General features: G+C 45.7%; 1 protein-coding gene across 3 annotated transcripts in view; it reads left to right on the forward strand.

Annotated features, from left to right (window-relative positions):
• Positions 1 to 16,990, forward strand: part of Tbc1d8 (TBC1 domain family member 8) — a 109,574-nt gene that overhangs the window by 91,148 nt on the left and 1,436 nt on the right. For all 3 annotated transcript variants that reach the window (XM_034521328.2, XM_076915012.1, XM_076915013.1), the window contains 11 exons: positions 406 to 556; positions 3,865 to 4,079; positions 4,833 to 4,950; positions 8,571 to 8,856; positions 9,784 to 9,913; positions 10,052 to 10,150; positions 10,706 to 10,774; positions 14,053 to 14,293; positions 14,636 to 14,701; positions 16,288 to 16,377; positions 16,646 to 16,743. In XM_034521328.2, coding sequence (XP_034377219.1) covers positions 406 to 556; positions 3,865 to 4,079; positions 4,833 to 4,950; positions 8,571 to 8,856; positions 9,784 to 9,913; positions 10,052 to 10,150; positions 10,706 to 10,774; positions 14,053 to 14,293; positions 14,636 to 14,701; positions 16,288 to 16,377; positions 16,646 to 16,743 — 1,563 coding nt within the window. The remainder of the gene's footprint in view (positions 1 to 405; positions 557 to 3,864; positions 4,080 to 4,832; positions 4,951 to 8,570; positions 8,857 to 9,783; positions 9,914 to 10,051; positions 10,151 to 10,705; positions 10,775 to 14,052; positions 14,294 to 14,635; positions 14,702 to 16,287; positions 16,378 to 16,645; positions 16,744 to 16,990) is intronic.

Below are 16,990 nucleotides of genomic sequence, written 5' to 3' on the forward strand. Positions count from 1 at the left end.
AGGAAGCTGAGGGCACGCTGGGCGCCTTTTTAACACTCTGCTGTCCTTGGAGTCCAGTGGTGCTTTAGCAGTTGGCTTTGTGTCAGTGCCCCAAAGATGCATTACCCCCAAATTCTCCATTGCACCTGTCCCTCCCATCCAGCCTGAACTGCTTCTGTACTTGGTGGACATGCTCCTGTTATGAACTGTGTACTGTGTTCTCACAGACACCTCCACTAGGCTTCCTGGGGCCCTGTGTTATTTGTCCTGGATCCTTTATGCCTGGCAGCAGGTCACACGTGTTTTGTGTGTGAACACTGTTCTCACTGCGCTTGCTGATGGTCCCTGATAAACAGAGATATTCTTTGCACTGTTACTGATTGTGGATGGGCTTCTTGTCACCTTAACAAACATCTCCATTTCCAGTCCCGGGAACAGATAAAAATCAGTCTGTGGAACGACCACTTTGTAGAGTACGGCAGGACCGTGTGCATGTTCCGCACTGAAAAGATCCGGAAGCTGGTGGCCATGGGGATCCCCGAGTCTTTACGTGGAAGGTTGTGGCTGCTTTTTTCAGGTATGTTTTAGTGTGTTCAAACTTTTTGTAATCTTTGGAATAGACTCTGGAATGGCCTTTCTGTGAGCATCACGTAAGGATTGTTTCTGTAAACCCCAGTGTGGACTTGGGAGCCCCTGATGCACTGGCTAGCTGTGGTGCCCCCTTAGGAAGAGTGAGGTCCATAGTGGGGACCTTCCCATGGTCACACCTCTTAATCTTTCCTAACCAGTTCACCAACTAGGTGGCTTCACGGGTTGGATGTGGTGGCGTGTTCCTGTAATCTCAGTGCTGGCGATGCTGGGATGGGACTGAAAGTTCCTCGCCAAGCTGCAGTGTAGCAGGACCAGTCTCACCCCTTCACCCACAGAAGGAAAACAACAGTGTAAGCCTACCCCTAGCGCTGACACATACACCTGTGATCCTAGCATTTGGGAAATAGAGACAGGAGGATCAGAAGTTAAAGGCTAGCCTCAGATGCATAATGAGTTTGAGGTAGCCTAGGCTACAAAAAAACAAAAACAAAAACCAAAAACCTCCTGGACATAAAGTGTCTTTATTGGATTTGAGCCCTGATGGGGACGGCATGGAAAAACTGTATTTGCTGACTGGCTCTGTGTAGTGTTGAACTGAATTTCTCAGTGCAGTTTCTATTGGTCCTTCCTCCACTGGAAATGTGGTACCCAATGGGGTGAGATTGTAGATGTCGTCTGGTTACTTTTCAAATACTGCACGAACCATCAGAGCGGGCCTCATTAGGCCTTGGTAGGATGGCAATCCTCTCTCTATGGCTGCTGGGTACCATCCTAAGAGTCTTATAAGAATGTTTACTGAGGTACAGGCTGAGGCGTGAATGACTTCAGAAGCTTCCTAGCCAGGCTGGAAGCAGGAGCAGGCTTCTCCCCACCCACCAGGGATGATTTTGTCCTGCCAGGCAGAGGTGCCATGCCAAGGGAGAGCCCTCTGGGTGTGACTGTAACCCCTGTCAGGTGCTGCTTCCCCATATGAGCCTGCTGTACTGTGGTCCCTGGTGAGGATCCAAAAGGCTCCATTCTGTCCTGGGCACCATTCTGTCTGTGTCCACCCTTTCTGGGTGTCTGTCCTGGTTACTGTTCCGTTGCTATGAAGAGAAGGAAAGCAGCAGGAAGGCAAGCATGCTACTGGGGCAGTAGCTCAGAACTCACATGTAATCTGCAAGTTGTAGATAGAAAGACAGACAGACGAGTACACTGGGCCTGGTATGGGCTTTTGAAACCTCAAAATCAACCCTAGTGACACACCTTCTCTGGCATGGCCACACCTCCTCTGACATGGCCACACCTCTTAATCTTTCATAACCAGTTCACCAACTAGGTATCAGGCATTCAAATATGTGAGCCAATGGGGGCCATTCTCATTGCAACCACTACACTCAGACTGGAACCTTCTCCAGACTTTCCTCACAGTTGCTCTTGCAAATGACCCCTCCCCATTATCTCTTTTTTCCTCTCTGCATCAGTTTGGACCTGCCCCTTTTCTGTCCAATATTTCCGCCCATACACCTTATGCTTTACAGCAACTTTACTGCCTCAGTCTAGGCTAACCTTGGCCATCTTCCTTCAAGCTCCTCCTACGGTTGTCTGGCCCATGCCTGTGCAGGGTGTAATAGTAACTTTTATTCTTCAGCTCTTTTTGTTGTCTCTGAGGCTTACCACCTCCTTCTGCTAACCTAGGCCTAGTCCTGGAAGCCTCTAGTCTCTGTAGAATTTCATCTAGGCCTAGAATGTTTTCAGCCTCTGAGACTTGCTGCTGAATAAGCTCACCCTTTCTAGCTCTTCCTAAATTCTGGTTGGCTGGTCAACTCAGCTGTTTTGGCTTTAACTCCTTTCCAGACTGATTCAGTCTGGCTTCTCTGCTTGACCTCATACTAACTTTGGCAACTGTTTTAATCTGCTGGCTCCTTCTCATTCTCTGGCTTGTTCTGTCTTTACCTGTGTCTAGCTTGGTCTCTCTTCGATCTGTCTCTCTACAACTGTCCTGCTAAAACTGCCTCCTGTTCTGCTCTCTTAAGTAGCCTCTCTCTTCTCCTGAGAGTTGGGCAGATCCTATCCTGTTAAATCTCTCTCTGTGGCTTTCAATGTCAAACATGGGTGCTTCCTTCTACAAACTAACTTTACCTTTATTGTCTGGGATTAAAGGTGTGTACTAAGGGATTAAAGGTCTGGACCTAAACTTTTCTTTACCTGAAACTTGCTCTATCCCAGGCTGGCCTTGAACTCAAAGATCTGCTTGCCTCTGTCAGCTGGGATTAAAGGTGTGTCTGTATTCCAGATGAATCGCACAGACCTCGAAGGTCTTTGGATGTGATATCTTGTCAGAGCAGCCATGTTCTGAATTAAAATTTCTGTACACCCATGTTTTTAGCAGCTGCCTGTTAGATACACACCATGGTGGCCCCACCTTTAAAACTCCTTGTGTAGCACTGTTTCACACAGGATACAGGAATGGATAGGGTCATCATCAGTCATGAGGGATTGTCTGCCGGTGCTAGTGTTTGCTCTGCTGGCAGGAAGGTGACCTTTCAGGCAACTGTCAGCTGACATGTGAGAAACGTCTCGTGACATGTGATCGGCGCTATGCTAGTGGGATCACAGCTGCTTGCTGCAGAGGGGAGTTGAGGCACAGGGCTGTTTTTACTATACCTATTTAGAATTTAAAACCTTGTCTAACCTTTGTTAGAATAGTTTCCAATTCTGCTCTCTCTCCCCTCGGAGCCCACCTTGTGAGTTTTGAGGCAGGTCCCTGAGTGGGCAGATTCCTCACACCCACCAGTCATTTGTCACTCAGTACCTGCCTGGTTGAAGCCTGGGTCTTGGCTCTGGGATGGAAGCCAGCCTGCTCTTGCCAGTGTTTTGTTAGCCTTAATCTGGGTTGTGCATTCTCGTGCTCTTTGCACAGAGACACACGACAATTTGTTGTTGAATTAACACAGGACAATTGTATGTGGACCTGTGTATATCTGGGCAATGCACATTTTAAAAGCATATTAATAACTTGACTGCTTCAGGTATGTGTTCGGGATTGGATCCAGGGCCTTTCCCATGCTCAGTATGATGTGCTTTGTTACAAAGCTGCACTCTGCCCGGTTTGTGGAATAGATCTTTCGCCCGTTCTGGAGAGCATTATTCTTAGAAGAGCTACTTTCTTTCTTGTTGCTATTTTTGGGTTAGTCCACCGGGCAGTAGCAAGGCCTCAGAATGTTTTATGGAAGTTGTTGATGCATCCCTCACCTGCTGTGACCATGATCGTGATAGCCATGTTCTTTTGAAATGTTGCTCTCCACTCCTCAGATGCTGTGACAGACTTGGCCTCGCACCCTGGGTACTATGGGAATCTGGTGGAGCAGTCACTGGGACGCTGCTGCCTGGTAACAGAGGAGATAGAGAGGGACCTGCACCGCTCTCTGCCTGAGCACCCCGCCTTCCAGAATGAAACTGGTATTGCTGCCTTGAGGCGGGTGCTGACAGCGTATGCCCACCGGAACCCCAAGATTGGATACTGCCAGGTGAAGTGGCCTTCATGGAGCCATGAGGATTGTGTATTGTGTGTGCGATGGTCACTGCAGGCTTCCACTCTTTTTCCAGCTGTCTGGACAAGTACTTTTCCCAGAATCAGTATTCCAAACTGCTGTCCAGTCAAACAGGCCAATCATCTGTGAAGGGTGTTATGGGGCCAGATGTGAGAATGGGCAGGCGCCATGCACACTGGAGATGGAGTGGGCTAATTAACATTGAGACGGTTGCAGAAATCATAGGGTTGACTTGGCAATGTGCTGATGGAGGAAAGGGTGATTTGGGGCAGTCACTTTTCTGTTGGAATTGGGAGTGGAGAAAGAGAGGTCTAAGTGGGAGGATGCAGGCAGCAAGCACCAGAGAATCCAGGGAGTCAAACAACAACCCAGCAGGAGACTAGGTTAGAAGCCCTGACATTTGCAAATATAAGATTTAATTTTCTGGTAATCAACAGAGCCAGTGGGTAGTCAAAGTATATGCATGTATCTCTGCTGTCCGAGTGTACAGAAAACAGCCATATTACCCCAAGCTTGAGGCCATCTTACAACTAACCACGATGTAGACCAACTATTCAACTCAGGATCACTCCATTTTTGCTGTCATTATGCGTAGGGAAACTACCCCTGTGCATCACTCGGGCTTGTCTTGTTTGTAGTTCAAACCCAGGGCTTTTCCCATGCTGGGAATATTCCTGTGGCACTAGGTAGCCTGGGCACTAATGGTCCCCTTTGTGGTCCTCCATGCAGTCTATGAACATCCTGACCTCTGTGTTGCTACTGTACGCCAAAGAGGAGGAAGCCTTCTGGCTGCTGGTTGCTGTGTGTGAACGGATGCTGCCTGATTACTTCAACCACCGGGTGATCGGTAAACTACCTTCCTCTTCCCTTCCTGCTCTCCCTCCTCCTTCTACCCCTCTTTTTCTATTCCTCTTTCTCTTCCTCTTCTTCCTTTTCATTCTCCTCTTCTTCCCCCTCCCCTTCCTCTTCTTCCTCTTTCTCCTTATCTTCTCCTCCTCCTCCTTTTCCCTTCTCCCTCCCCCATATCTGGGGAATGATACCTGAGTTTAGCTCTGCTCCTAACTCACCTCTGCTCTCCTCAACCAGTTTACACACACACACACACACACACACACACACACACACACACACACACAGCTTTTAACACAGGAAAATCTTCTCTGTTGTACCAACAATGTAAAATCAGGTAACTCCATGGAACACCTATGGTGTTTGGATTGAAAAACCAGTGGGTTGAAATAAATAGCTGATCTGCAAGAGGGAACAGAAAGTTTCCAGGTTGGAAGAACACATCCATGTAAAACAGCAATAACTGCATAGGTGCTGTGGCCTGGAAAAGGAGGGACGATGCTCTGGGTTTCCAGGCCAGAGGAGGCCAAGTGCCAGAGGCATTCACAGAAGGAGAGGGTGACAAAGCTTTCTTTGGGTTTACGTTGGTCTGCTTTTTGTTACTTGAGGCTGGTCACTTAAGAGACATGTTGGTTGGCTCAGTTTTGAAGGCTGAAGGGAAGGGTCCAGCACCTGCACAGAGAAGGCGAGGGCTCCATGGTAGGGATGCATGTTGAAGCACATGGCCACATTTCCAACCAGAGAGCCGAGAGTTAGGTGAGAACATGCTTGCTCTTTTTCTTGCAGCCTTTGCGAGAGAACTGTCTTGTCCCCCCTAGACCTGAGCATCTCTCATTAGGCTCTACCTCCAAGTAATACTGCCTGGAAACCAACCCGTAACATAAGACCCTCCACGGCTGGGCAAGATTCAACCGTATCCTGACTTTAGCAGGGGTCTTAGTGAGCCTATAGCTGGTCAGCCTGCCCTGGGGAGATGATTTCTGGTGTGATTTAGACGTGGATGTTCACTATCTCAGGAGATATTCTTAGGGGTACTTCTTAGTAATCCAGATGAGGCATCAAAGTAGTTTAAAGTTAGGGTAGTCGGGAGTGGTGGTGCACACCTTAAATCCTAGCATTTAGGAGGCAGAGGCAGGAGGATTTCTGTGAGTTTGAGCCCAGCCTGGTCTGTATAGTGAGTTCCAGGCCAGCCAGAGCTTTAGAGAGAAACCCTGTATTAAAAAACTAAACAACAAATAACAAAATTAAAGTGGCCGAGCAGGCTGGATGGCCCTGTGGGTAAATGTACTGTTTGCTACGCATTGTGACCTGAGAGTGCTCCCCAGGACCCACATGCTGGAAGGAGAGCAATGACCTCAGCACGTTGTTCTCTTACCTCTACCATACCCTCCACCGCCTCGCTCTGTCTCTATCTCTGTCTCTCTTTCTCTGTCTCTCTCTCTCTCTGTGTCTCTCTTGTGCACATACATATGGACACGCACTCACGTGCACGTGAAAAAATATAGTTTAAAAAAAGAAAAATTAGGGTGTCAGTATAGGAACAAACAAAAGAACTGAGGAGATAGAGAATTTGGTGGCTGGCTGGCTGTAGGGCCCATCTGGGAAGATTTGAAGACCGTTTTCTAAGAACTGAAGGGTCTGTTAGCTTGTACCAGTAAGAAATGGAATGGGTGTGTGTGCGCGCAGGCTGTGTGTTATTCTGAATATATGTGTGCCCTTGATAGGCACCTGGCTCTCTTCCTTGCTTGAGTGGGCGGGTGGGCAACTGGTTCACTTCCTGTTTCACTTTGTTTTGTGGGAGATGTGCAGAATATTAAGAAATGAATTGTGGTGTCTCTGAGAGAAGCATTGTCAAAGCCAATGGCTGCTAAATGTTGCTATGACCGTGTGTGTGTGTGTGTGTGTGTGTGTGTGTGTGTGTGTGTGTGTGTGTGTAGGTAGGTAGTTTGCTCTGATGTGTTGTAGACCTAGGTCCTTCGGTTCATACTATGGTTGACTTGTCTACTTGCTGTCTTAGTTACTGTTCTTAGAGTTCCATCCCTCTAAGGATGGTAATGTGTATTAGGAGGACCCATTAGACTGGCTTACAGGGTACAGTCTGGCCAATACAAGAGTGACTGTGTCACAGTGGAGAGGCATAGGAGCCAATGGTTTCTTGAAGCCTGATGTCCAACATTCCCCATTTTGTCCTGAAGACCTGAAGGACTGTTGGAGAGCTGCTGGTCCTTAGATGTCATGAGAGCCATCAGTGAAGGAACGCCACAGTAGGAGAGTGATAAAGGAGGAACCTGTCAGCAAGAGGGAGGGCAAGCAGGGAAAGGCAGTGTTCGAGTCTTCCATCCAGCCTTAATCTAACCACATGTAGAGTGGGTCATCCCACTCTAACCCTCATGGGATCCCGACTGCTCCCATTGAACTGATTTCCAGATGAGAATTCCGGTGGCCTTCAGTTTGAGCCCATGAAATAATGTTCAGTGAATATTCATGTCATTCTCTCCATGCTTCCCTAGGAGGATTGTGGGTACAGGGTTAGGGGATCTGTGTTAGGTAATAAGATGCCACCAGTCTTACCAGGTAGATGCGACTGGGTGACTTAAGTGCTTTGTTTCAGCAGTGTACGAGCCTCAACTTGTTCTGAGTCCTTGCTAACACCTGGGATTGTCCTTTTCCTCTTAAGCATTTGCTGTGAATGGTATTTGTCCTGTGGCTTTTCGTTTGCATGTCACAGCTAACTAATCGCTTTGAACATATTTCTCTGTGTTTACTGCTATCTGAAGGCAAGTTTTGGATTATTTTAAAAAGGGAACTGGTTATTGGGCTCTTACAAAGCTGCAGAAGTTGTTTGCTTCGGGTTTGAGAGTGCCAGGGAGATGTGCTATGAAGTTTTCTCTAGGTAAACTCATGTTTGCATTCTGTTGCTGAAGAAAGGATTGGTTTTGCCGGGCAGTGGTGGCGCACGCCTTTAATCCCAGCGCTTGGGAGGCAGAGGCAGGTGGATTTCTGAGTTCAAGGCCAGCCTGGTCTACAGAGTGAGTTCCAGGACAGCCAGGGCTACACAGATAAACCCTGTCTTGAAAAAACCAAAAAACAAACAAAACAAAACAACAAAAACAAAGGATTGGTTTTTAGACAGGGTTTCTTGGGATAGCCCAGTCTATACCTCCACCTCTGCCTACCAAGTGCTGGGACTAAAGGCGTGTGCCACCACTGCCCATCAAAGAATGGCATTTCTGATGCTTCCAGTGGGCAGTACTTTTTACATCCTAAGATAATTCTGTCTTATTCCTGTATTATCTTCTAGAAGTTCTAAATTATGAGCATTGGCCTTTAGGTCCATGGTTTGTTTCCTATGTTTTTCTATGTGTGTGTGTGGGGGGGCAGGTTAGAACCCCTTTCCCCACTGATTAAGCACTGGTCTTTACATTGAATGGTGAAAGACTGTCTTTACATTGAACGGTGGTGGTCATATGTCAAGAGTCGGTGAACTAAGCACACATCCTTTTCTGGACTCCAGTTCCTATTTCATGACACTACCTTAGAGCAAGCTTAATTTCAGCGTCCGCTGGAGAGCTTGAGTCTCTCCCACCGAAGCGTCCTGCTCTCTGCTCTCTTTGGCAGGGGCTCAGGTGGACCAGTCTGTTTTTGAGGAGCTCATCAAGGAACACCTCCCAGAGTTGGCAGAGCACATGAGCGACCTCTCGGCGTTGGCATCCATCTCCCTATCCTGGTTCCTGACTCTGTTTCTCAGCATCATGCCTCTGGAGAGTGCTGTGAATGTTGTCGATTGCTTCTTCTACGATGGGATCAAGGCCATCTTCCAGCTGGGCCTGGCTGTGCTGGAAGCCAACGCAGAGGAACTGTGCAGTAGCAGAGATGATGGACAGGCCCTGATGATCCTTAGCAGGTGGGCTCTGGTTACTTCCTCTTGTGGGTCATGGGGGAATGGGGTAGGTTGCAGATGGGGCAACAGGAAGACCAGAGGGATGCCACAGCACATGTGCCACATCTGTGGACGCTCTCTGTTCCTCACTGTCATCCTGTGGTCTCTCCAGAATGAGTCTGTCATGTAGTACCACCACTGGGTTACAAAGGTGGCCATCTTCTCTCTTCCTTTCTGCCAAATGAGAGTCCAGGGAGAACAGGGCCATAAATGCTTTTGTCTTCTAAGAAGATCTTAGATGGAATCACTGTGGTGCTGAACAGGACTGAAGAGTACCAGGAAATGCTGGCTCCTACATGGGTAGCAAACTGCAAGTGTCAAGTACTGTGTATAGAGCAATGGTTCTCAACCTGTGGGTCTTGACTCCCTTAGGATTGCATATCAGGTATACTGGTGCATCAAGTAGTTACGAGCAATGCTGCAGTTATGAAGTAGCAGCAAGATGATTTGGCTGGGGGCCACCACAACATGAGGAAGTATATTAAAGGGCCACAGCGTTAGAAATGTTGAGACCACTAGTATAGCAGTAAATGAGCCAGAGTGACAAAAAAAAAAAAAAAAAAAAAAAAAAAAAAAAAAAAAAGACATGAGGTTGAGCCTGGACCTTGGGTCTTGAAGATAAGTTTCTTTTAGAATATGGAATATGCTAGGAGCTTAAAACCATATAGGCACAGTTTATGATGATGTCACTGGAGTCTTGGGACTTAGCAATGCATAGAGCCCAGGTCCACAAGCCTGACTTGGAAGCTTCCTGCTTCTGCAGGAGTGACCATGGTATTTGGTGCCTTGCCCTATTCCATGTTTACAGTGTGAGAGTGTGCTGGGATCTCCTGTGGTCAGTGCTCTCGCAGTGAGGGTAGATATGGGCTTTAACTGTGGGGGTGTGCTCAGGTTTCTAGATCACATTAAGAATGAAGACAGCCCGGGGCTCCCCATTGGCAGCCACCATGCCTTTTTCTCTGACGAGCAGGAGCCCTATCCTGTGACCGACATTGCTGACCTGATCCGGGACTCCTACGAGGTACAGGAGCCCCTGTTCCATCCTCCCAGGCCCCTTCCTAGTTGGAAGCCGAAGTGTGTGCCTGGGATATAGACACGGAGGAGGGTTCTGGCTGCTTCCAGCTAGTTCTGGACTCAACAGGCCCCTGTGTCTGTGCAGAAATTTGGAAAGCAGTCTGTGGAGCAGATTGAACATCTACGCTGCAAGCACAGGATCAGGGTCCTGCAAGGACATGAGGACACCACCAAGCAGAACGTGGTGAGCAGAGGAAACCTCCATGGGGCTCATGGGAGACAGCTGACTGTGAGGCCCTCACTGGTCATAAAACATAAGAAGAGGTGCTTCTTCCCCTCACTGAACTAAAAACTTAGTAGCCACAATATCACATAGAAACAATGAATTTTTAAGAGTCAAATTGTGAGCAGCTAAGTACTGGGAGCCTCAGTTTCCATGGTTATAAAGTGGGGATAATGCCTATGGTTTAATAGGAGATGGAGTAGGGACTATAAAATACTCAGATGGCCTGCAGTAAGTGTTGTCATTCAGAAGCAGCTGTTAACCTCAAGTCTCTGTGGTGTCTTCATCTCCATTAGAGCTTAACAGGCTGGCTCAGAACACAGTGTGCAAATTGGAAGGTTAAAGACAAAAAACCTTTCTTAGCCTGAATTTTGTGATAGAGAGAAGTTGATGCTACTGAGACAAGGTACTGCATGTCCTGGACTAGGAGGGAAAGTTCCACCCTTCCTCTGACACTGTAGGGGTGCGGGGTGCAGGCCTGGACCTTACTCCATCACTGTTAACTCTCTCCCTAAGCTCCGTGTTGTTATCCCAGAAGTCTCCATTCTTCCTGAAGACCTTGAGGAACTCTATGACTTATTCAAGGTAGGAAATCTAGGAGGGGGTCCTGGGTCTTGAGCCAGGTCCTAGCACAAGGGCCTGGCCTGCCTGTGGGCCTGTGCCTTCTTCTAAGGGCCAACAGTTGCCTTTTCTCTGGTAGCAGAGGCTAGAGCTGGCTTGTCTACTTGCTTTAACTAGAAAACCCTCACCTTAATGCTCTGTCAACAGGTTAGTGCCTCTTATATGTGGGTCAGTTTTTCCTGAGTCCAGCTTCAGGCTTGCACACGAAGGGAGGAGCTGGCGTGATCCCAGGACAGCTCAGGCATCTGTGGAGAGGCATTTGCTGTGCTGTGGTCTGATGCTCACTACTCTGTAGTGTAATAGTGAGCCTGTAATACTCCAGACCTGGAGTAGACAGTGACTCCTCTGAAAAGATGGTGTTTACCCCCTGCTCCTGCCCCTCAGCGTCTACTAGCTGTTATACACACTTCCGTATTATGTGGTTGGTCTGTAGCTGCTTCATATATTTTCCCTTGGTGATACCAACTCTTCCTCACCTGTATAATCATCAGTGTTATTATCCTCGCTGGGGTACAATGTCTTCTAGTTGGCGTTTTAGGGCATTGCACTTAAATTACATTTTTTTTTTTTTTTTTTTTTTTTTTTTGAAGTAGTGTCTTAGTAAGTTGCCAAGGGTAGCTTCTTGCTTGTGATGCTTCTATGTGTCAAGCAGCTGGGATTACAGGCATGCACCACTAACTGGGCACCGTTAGTTGGCCTTTAAATTTTTACTTATTTAATCTCTCACCCTAACATCTTTATCAACAGATAGTGCCTATTACATGTATGCTGATCCAGAGCCCAGTTTATTTTTAACTAGTAATATTATAGTAAACTAGAGAGCCCTGTTTTTTTAATCCTTGAGTTTTTTGTTTTGGTTTGGTTTTGGACAGGTTCTCACTGTGTTTCCCTGCCTGGTCTGGAACTCAGATATTCATCTGCCTCTGTCTGCCAAATACTGAACTTAGCTTTTGTATAGTGTGGCACTTTAAGGATCGAACCATTGTCTTCAGGTTGAATGTTAGGTGCATCTCTTGGTCTTTGAATCAGAATTACACAGGAATCTCCGTGTCCTGATTTATTTACTCAGTAGGTTCAAAAGAGTATGCTGTCCTCATTTTATCCTCCTTTCTTAGGCTTAAGACTTGCCAGCCTGGTCTCTCACTGACTGCTTTAAATATTCTTTCGATTAAAGAGGAGTGAGCATAGTGGTGCATGCCTATAATCCAAGCACATGAGAGCCTGAGGCAGGAGAGTCAGAAACTATGCAGGATGGCCACATAGTGAAAAAACCAAATCAAACCACTGCAAGGGACTAGCAAATAACTTGGTTGGTAAAAATCCTTGCCATCAAGCTGAGTTCTGGCTTCAGAAACCTGTCGTGGAAGTAGAAACCTACATTTACAAATTGTTCTCTGACACCATGTGCACGTGTGCACACAGACACACACAAATAAATAAATACCAGTAGGGGGTGGTGTCCTTGGGATGTAGCCCAGTCAGTGATGCTTGCTATGCTATGTAGTTTCATTTCTACCGCTATGACAAAATATCCTCACCAAAACACCACCACAATATAATAGAAGGGCTTGTTTAGCTTACAGTTCCAGCTAAAGTCCACTCTTTTAGGGAGGTCGAGGCAGAACTCAACCAGCTAGTCATATCACATCCACAATCAAGGAAGTAACTGCATCCTTGATTCTTTGCTTGCAGCTAGCATTCTCTTAAGCTGTTCAGGGTCCTCTGTCTAGGAAATGTCATCCACAATGGATTGGGTCTTCCTACGTCAATTAACAATCAAGGCACCCCACCTCCTTTGACTTGCCCACCATAAGCCAACTTGATCTAGAAGATTCCCCATTAAGTTTCTTCCAAGGTGATTCTGGATTGTGTTGACACTTAAGACCAGCTCACCTTACATGGCCAGGCCCTGAGCTTGAACCTTAATAGTACATAGAAAGAGGAGGTGAATGATGATTGGTACTTGATACCATTTATTTTTATTACTGAGGTTAAATAGTCCTTTGAATTTCTGAGCCCAGATTGTGATGTCTCATTCGCTTTCCAGTTGAGACCATGGACACATTTTTCTGAATGATCAGCTAAATTCATATACTGTGCTGAATGATCACACCCCAGAGCACATTTGAGTTATTTTGCTTCCTTGTACAGTCTGCATAAGACATAAAATCATACCTTTCTCACCATTAAAGAAAAAAACTTGTAACCAAAAACTGGCAGTAGCCTGCCCAGCCTGTTGTCGCTGTGGCCCTTCCTTGTACAGTAATTGGTGTTAATGCGGTGAAGTGAGTTTCCCTCTTATATCTGACTGTGGATCCACACAAGTGCACACATTCAGATGACCCCTTCTCCTGTGTTACAGAATGTGGACTGTTAGAGTATCTAACACTAGCATTGGCCTTCTGTAGTGCCCACACTTGTTTTGACCCATTAAAGACAGAAGTCATCAGTTTTTTGCCAAATGAGATTTTTTATGTATGTGATGATTTTTTCAAGACACTGGACTTTTCTCAATGAAAGGGCAAGTTCTGATTGCTTTAGTTTTTTATTAATTCCTAGGTCTTGAATATACTACTTCTTTAAAATTTAAAGTTGTTAATATACAGAAACTCAGAAAATAAAAAAATGGAAGTCTGGCTTCTGTATCTGCACTGTGAACCTTCATTATCCTACTATTATCCTGACCAACAAACAGGTAGCCTACTAGCTGCTACTACTACTAGCTCCTTCCAAGTTCTGTATATCTGTGTGTCCTTCCTGGACTTCAAGTAACTATTTTCAGTGAAAATAATAAGTATCTTCATAATTAAAACTGTAGCTGAACCACACATCTAAAACTGGACAAAATGATAAATTTTTGTGTCATATTTTATCACAAAGAATAAAAATTTTAAACGTTGTAAAAAAACTCCATAATGAAATAAGAATTCATTTTCACATGGACAAGGTTAAGAAGGAAACACGTCCATATGGCCACTAATGTAGCTATCCTCCTAGAGAGATGTTTGTCTGAATTTCAGCTTTACTGGCTTTGAAGTGGCAACAGCTTTTCCAACTGTCTGGCTCACAGCCTGCCACTCAATCAGCAGCACTTTTTAAGGCAAACTGGCAGGGAGAGGGTGGGGAGGGGCAGGGAGGGGCTGGGAGAGGGCGGTGGAGGCCACAGCTTTAAATGTATATATCCTCTCAAGGTTCTAATGGTCCTGTATGACACAGCTTTTTCTTCTCTCCCATGCTTTAAGAGAGCACACATGATGAGCTGTTACTGGGAGCACCACAGGCCCATAGCCCTGCGCCATGATCCCAGCAGGCCCTATGCTGAACAGTACCGCATCGATGCCCGGCAGTTTGCACACCTATTCCAGTTGGTATCACCATGGACCTGCGGGGCCCATACAGAGATCCTCGCTGAGAGGATCTTCAGGCTTCTGGATGACAACGTGGACCAGCTCATAGAATTCAAAGCCTTCATAAGCTGTCTAGGTATGACTAGACTTTATGTCTTCCTGCAGTGAGCCGACCTGGCATTCATCTGAGAAGACAAGGGCAGACAGATCCATACAATCGATCATTCTGTGCTCTGCAGGCTCCTGGGTAGTCACCCTTAATGTCCTTCAGGGATGGGAGGTATTTAAGGTGTGGTCCTGGTTTGCTGTGTACATAAGATAACAATCTTTGAAAAGCACAGCACAAATGAGATCCCCCTAGAGTATCTCTAGCATTTGAATGTGAGGGCACTAGACATACTCAATAAGGGTTTAGCCTCTAAGCTTAAGCCAAGACTAATGGAATTCATTTGTACCTAATTTCTCTTAAATTGTGCAGACATTATGTACAATGGAGAAATGAATGAGAAGATTAAGCTGCTATACAGGCTTCATATCCCCCCAGGTAAGACAGTCTGGGCCCTGCTTAATACAAGGTCATCACTGTGCATGCCACTGTGCTGTTTTCCAGACTTAGTTGCCTTTTCTCCTAGTGGATATCCAGTTTCCCCAGCACCATTTGTTAGGGAGATTGCATTTTTCTCCCAGTGTATTTTCAGACTTGTTTGTTGAAGTTTGTCAGCTTATTTTTATTATATCCTATTCCATTTGTCTGGTTTTGGGGGGATGGAGAGATTGGGGCTGTGTAGTCCTGGCTATCCTAGAACTTGCTGTGTAGACCAGGCTAGCCTCAAACTCGGAAATTCACCTGCTTCTGCCTCCCAAGTGCTGGGGTTATAGGAATGTACATCCATCCTCCAGCATTATCAGGCTCATTTGACACTGGCTCTGTAGAGAATTGGAGATCAGATACTATAATGCATTCATCATTGAAACATCAATGGACACTAATTGAAATGTGTAGGTTTCAGTAATAGAGACATTCTTTCTAATTCTGTTAATACTTCTAGGATATAGAATTCCATTATTTTTCCTGGCTTTCTCAGGTTGCAGAAACTAACATACAAAGGCAGTTTCTTCTCAGATTTTACTTCTTGACTTCACTTTTTGACATCTTGATTTTAACAGCTCTTCTCTGGTCTGTTTTGAATTCTAAATACTTATTAGGGTCTTAATTCCCTTTAGATTTAAGAAAATGTGCTATAATTGAATAGATTGTAGTTGTCTTTATCTTTTGTCTGTAGATCCTTAGAATTTGGTTGCTTTCACTATTGGCTAGTGGTCACTGTCATGGTTTTACAAAATTTTGGTCCACATGTAAGCCCGTGTACCTTGTGTGTGCCTGGTACTTGGCAGAGGTGAGGGGCATCAAATCTCTTGGGACTGGAGCTGTGAGCTTCCATGTGAGCACTGGGTCTAGAACCCAAGTCCTCAAGAGTGGTTATCTCTCCAGCCCATGGTCATACCATTTAAACTTAGTTTTCCTTAATGTTTGGTACTTCCTCATCCTTGTCTCCCATCTCCAATAGTCACATTTAATGCTTAGTCACATCTAATGCTTTTGACTGTGGTGGTGGGCAGTTTGAGTTGTTTTTCATTTCTAACACTTTCCAAAATTTGTATAAGCACAAAGACATGTTTGTGGGCACAGGTACACACTGAAGTCAGAGGACTTGATAAAATTAAACTGTTTAGGGTAGATGTGAAACTGAGATGGATGCCAGGAATGGGGGAAGATGGCAGAAAGGCAGTTTCATAGGAGCAAGGAGAACACAGACTATTTCTAAGAGGAAGAGAAGAGCAAGGCCTGCCAGAGACAGGCTTCTAGGCCAACCAGGGCTATGTGTAGGCAGTCTCAATCCTAACAATTTACACTATGTAAATACACTAATGATGTGCTCATTGTAAACTGCAGTTTCTTTACAGTATTAGCTGTTTTCCAGGTCAGCATCAGCAGTGTCTGTGTATGAATTTGTTAGATGTGTATCTAATAAAGCATTTAGCTTTACAGGTGCTAACCTTGGACACTAATGATTAAGACTTTGCTTCTTTAATCAGAGATGTATCCAATTTAAGTATTTTTCTTTTAAGCACTCACTGAAAATGACAGAGATAGCCAATCACCACTGAAGAATCCTCTGTTGTCAACCTCAAGACCCCTGGTATTGGGCAAGCCCAATGGTGAGCATGTTTTCCCTACTGGCTCCTAGTAGACTATCCCTCTCCCTTACCATTCAGTCCATGCAGTTCAGTGCACTTGATGGCTGTCCCAGCTACCTAGTTCTGCATCTTTGATTCTTTTTTTAGGGTCTAAAAGATGGACAGATAATGTAGTCAATTGTAAAAAAGTAACCTTTTGGTTTTATATGCAACTTGCTTAGCGGGGTCCCATTCCCTTACTATCCTAGTTTTATTCATAGAATTTAAACTATTGTTTCCCTTTGCCAAGGTGACACAATTGATTATCAGAAACAACTGAAGCAGATGATTAAGGATTTAGCCAAAGAAAAGGATAAAACAGAGAAAGAGTTGCCCAAAATGAGTCAGGTAAGGTATCTTGACTTCCCACAACACTGTGTTCCAGTCACCTCTTTACAACAGGTTGCAAACAAGGCAGTCTTCCACACCTACAAGTGCCTCAGGAAGGCAGGTTTTGTGTTAGAAGGCTCTTCCTGCTAATTCGTGAGAGATGTGGGCTTAAAGTTAGGAGTGGTGGGTCCTAAGACTTCACTGACCTAGAACTGTGTGGCTGACAGTTATGCATGAAGGCCAACAGGTGTCCCTCCAACTTCAA

Source organism: Arvicanthis niloticus, chromosome 17 (genome assembly GCF_011762505.2).
Source record: "Arvicanthis niloticus isolate mArvNil1 chromosome 17, mArvNil1.pat.X, whole genome shotgun sequence".
NCBI classification, from domain to species: Eukaryota; Metazoa; Chordata; class Mammalia; order Rodentia; family Muridae; genus Arvicanthis; species Arvicanthis niloticus.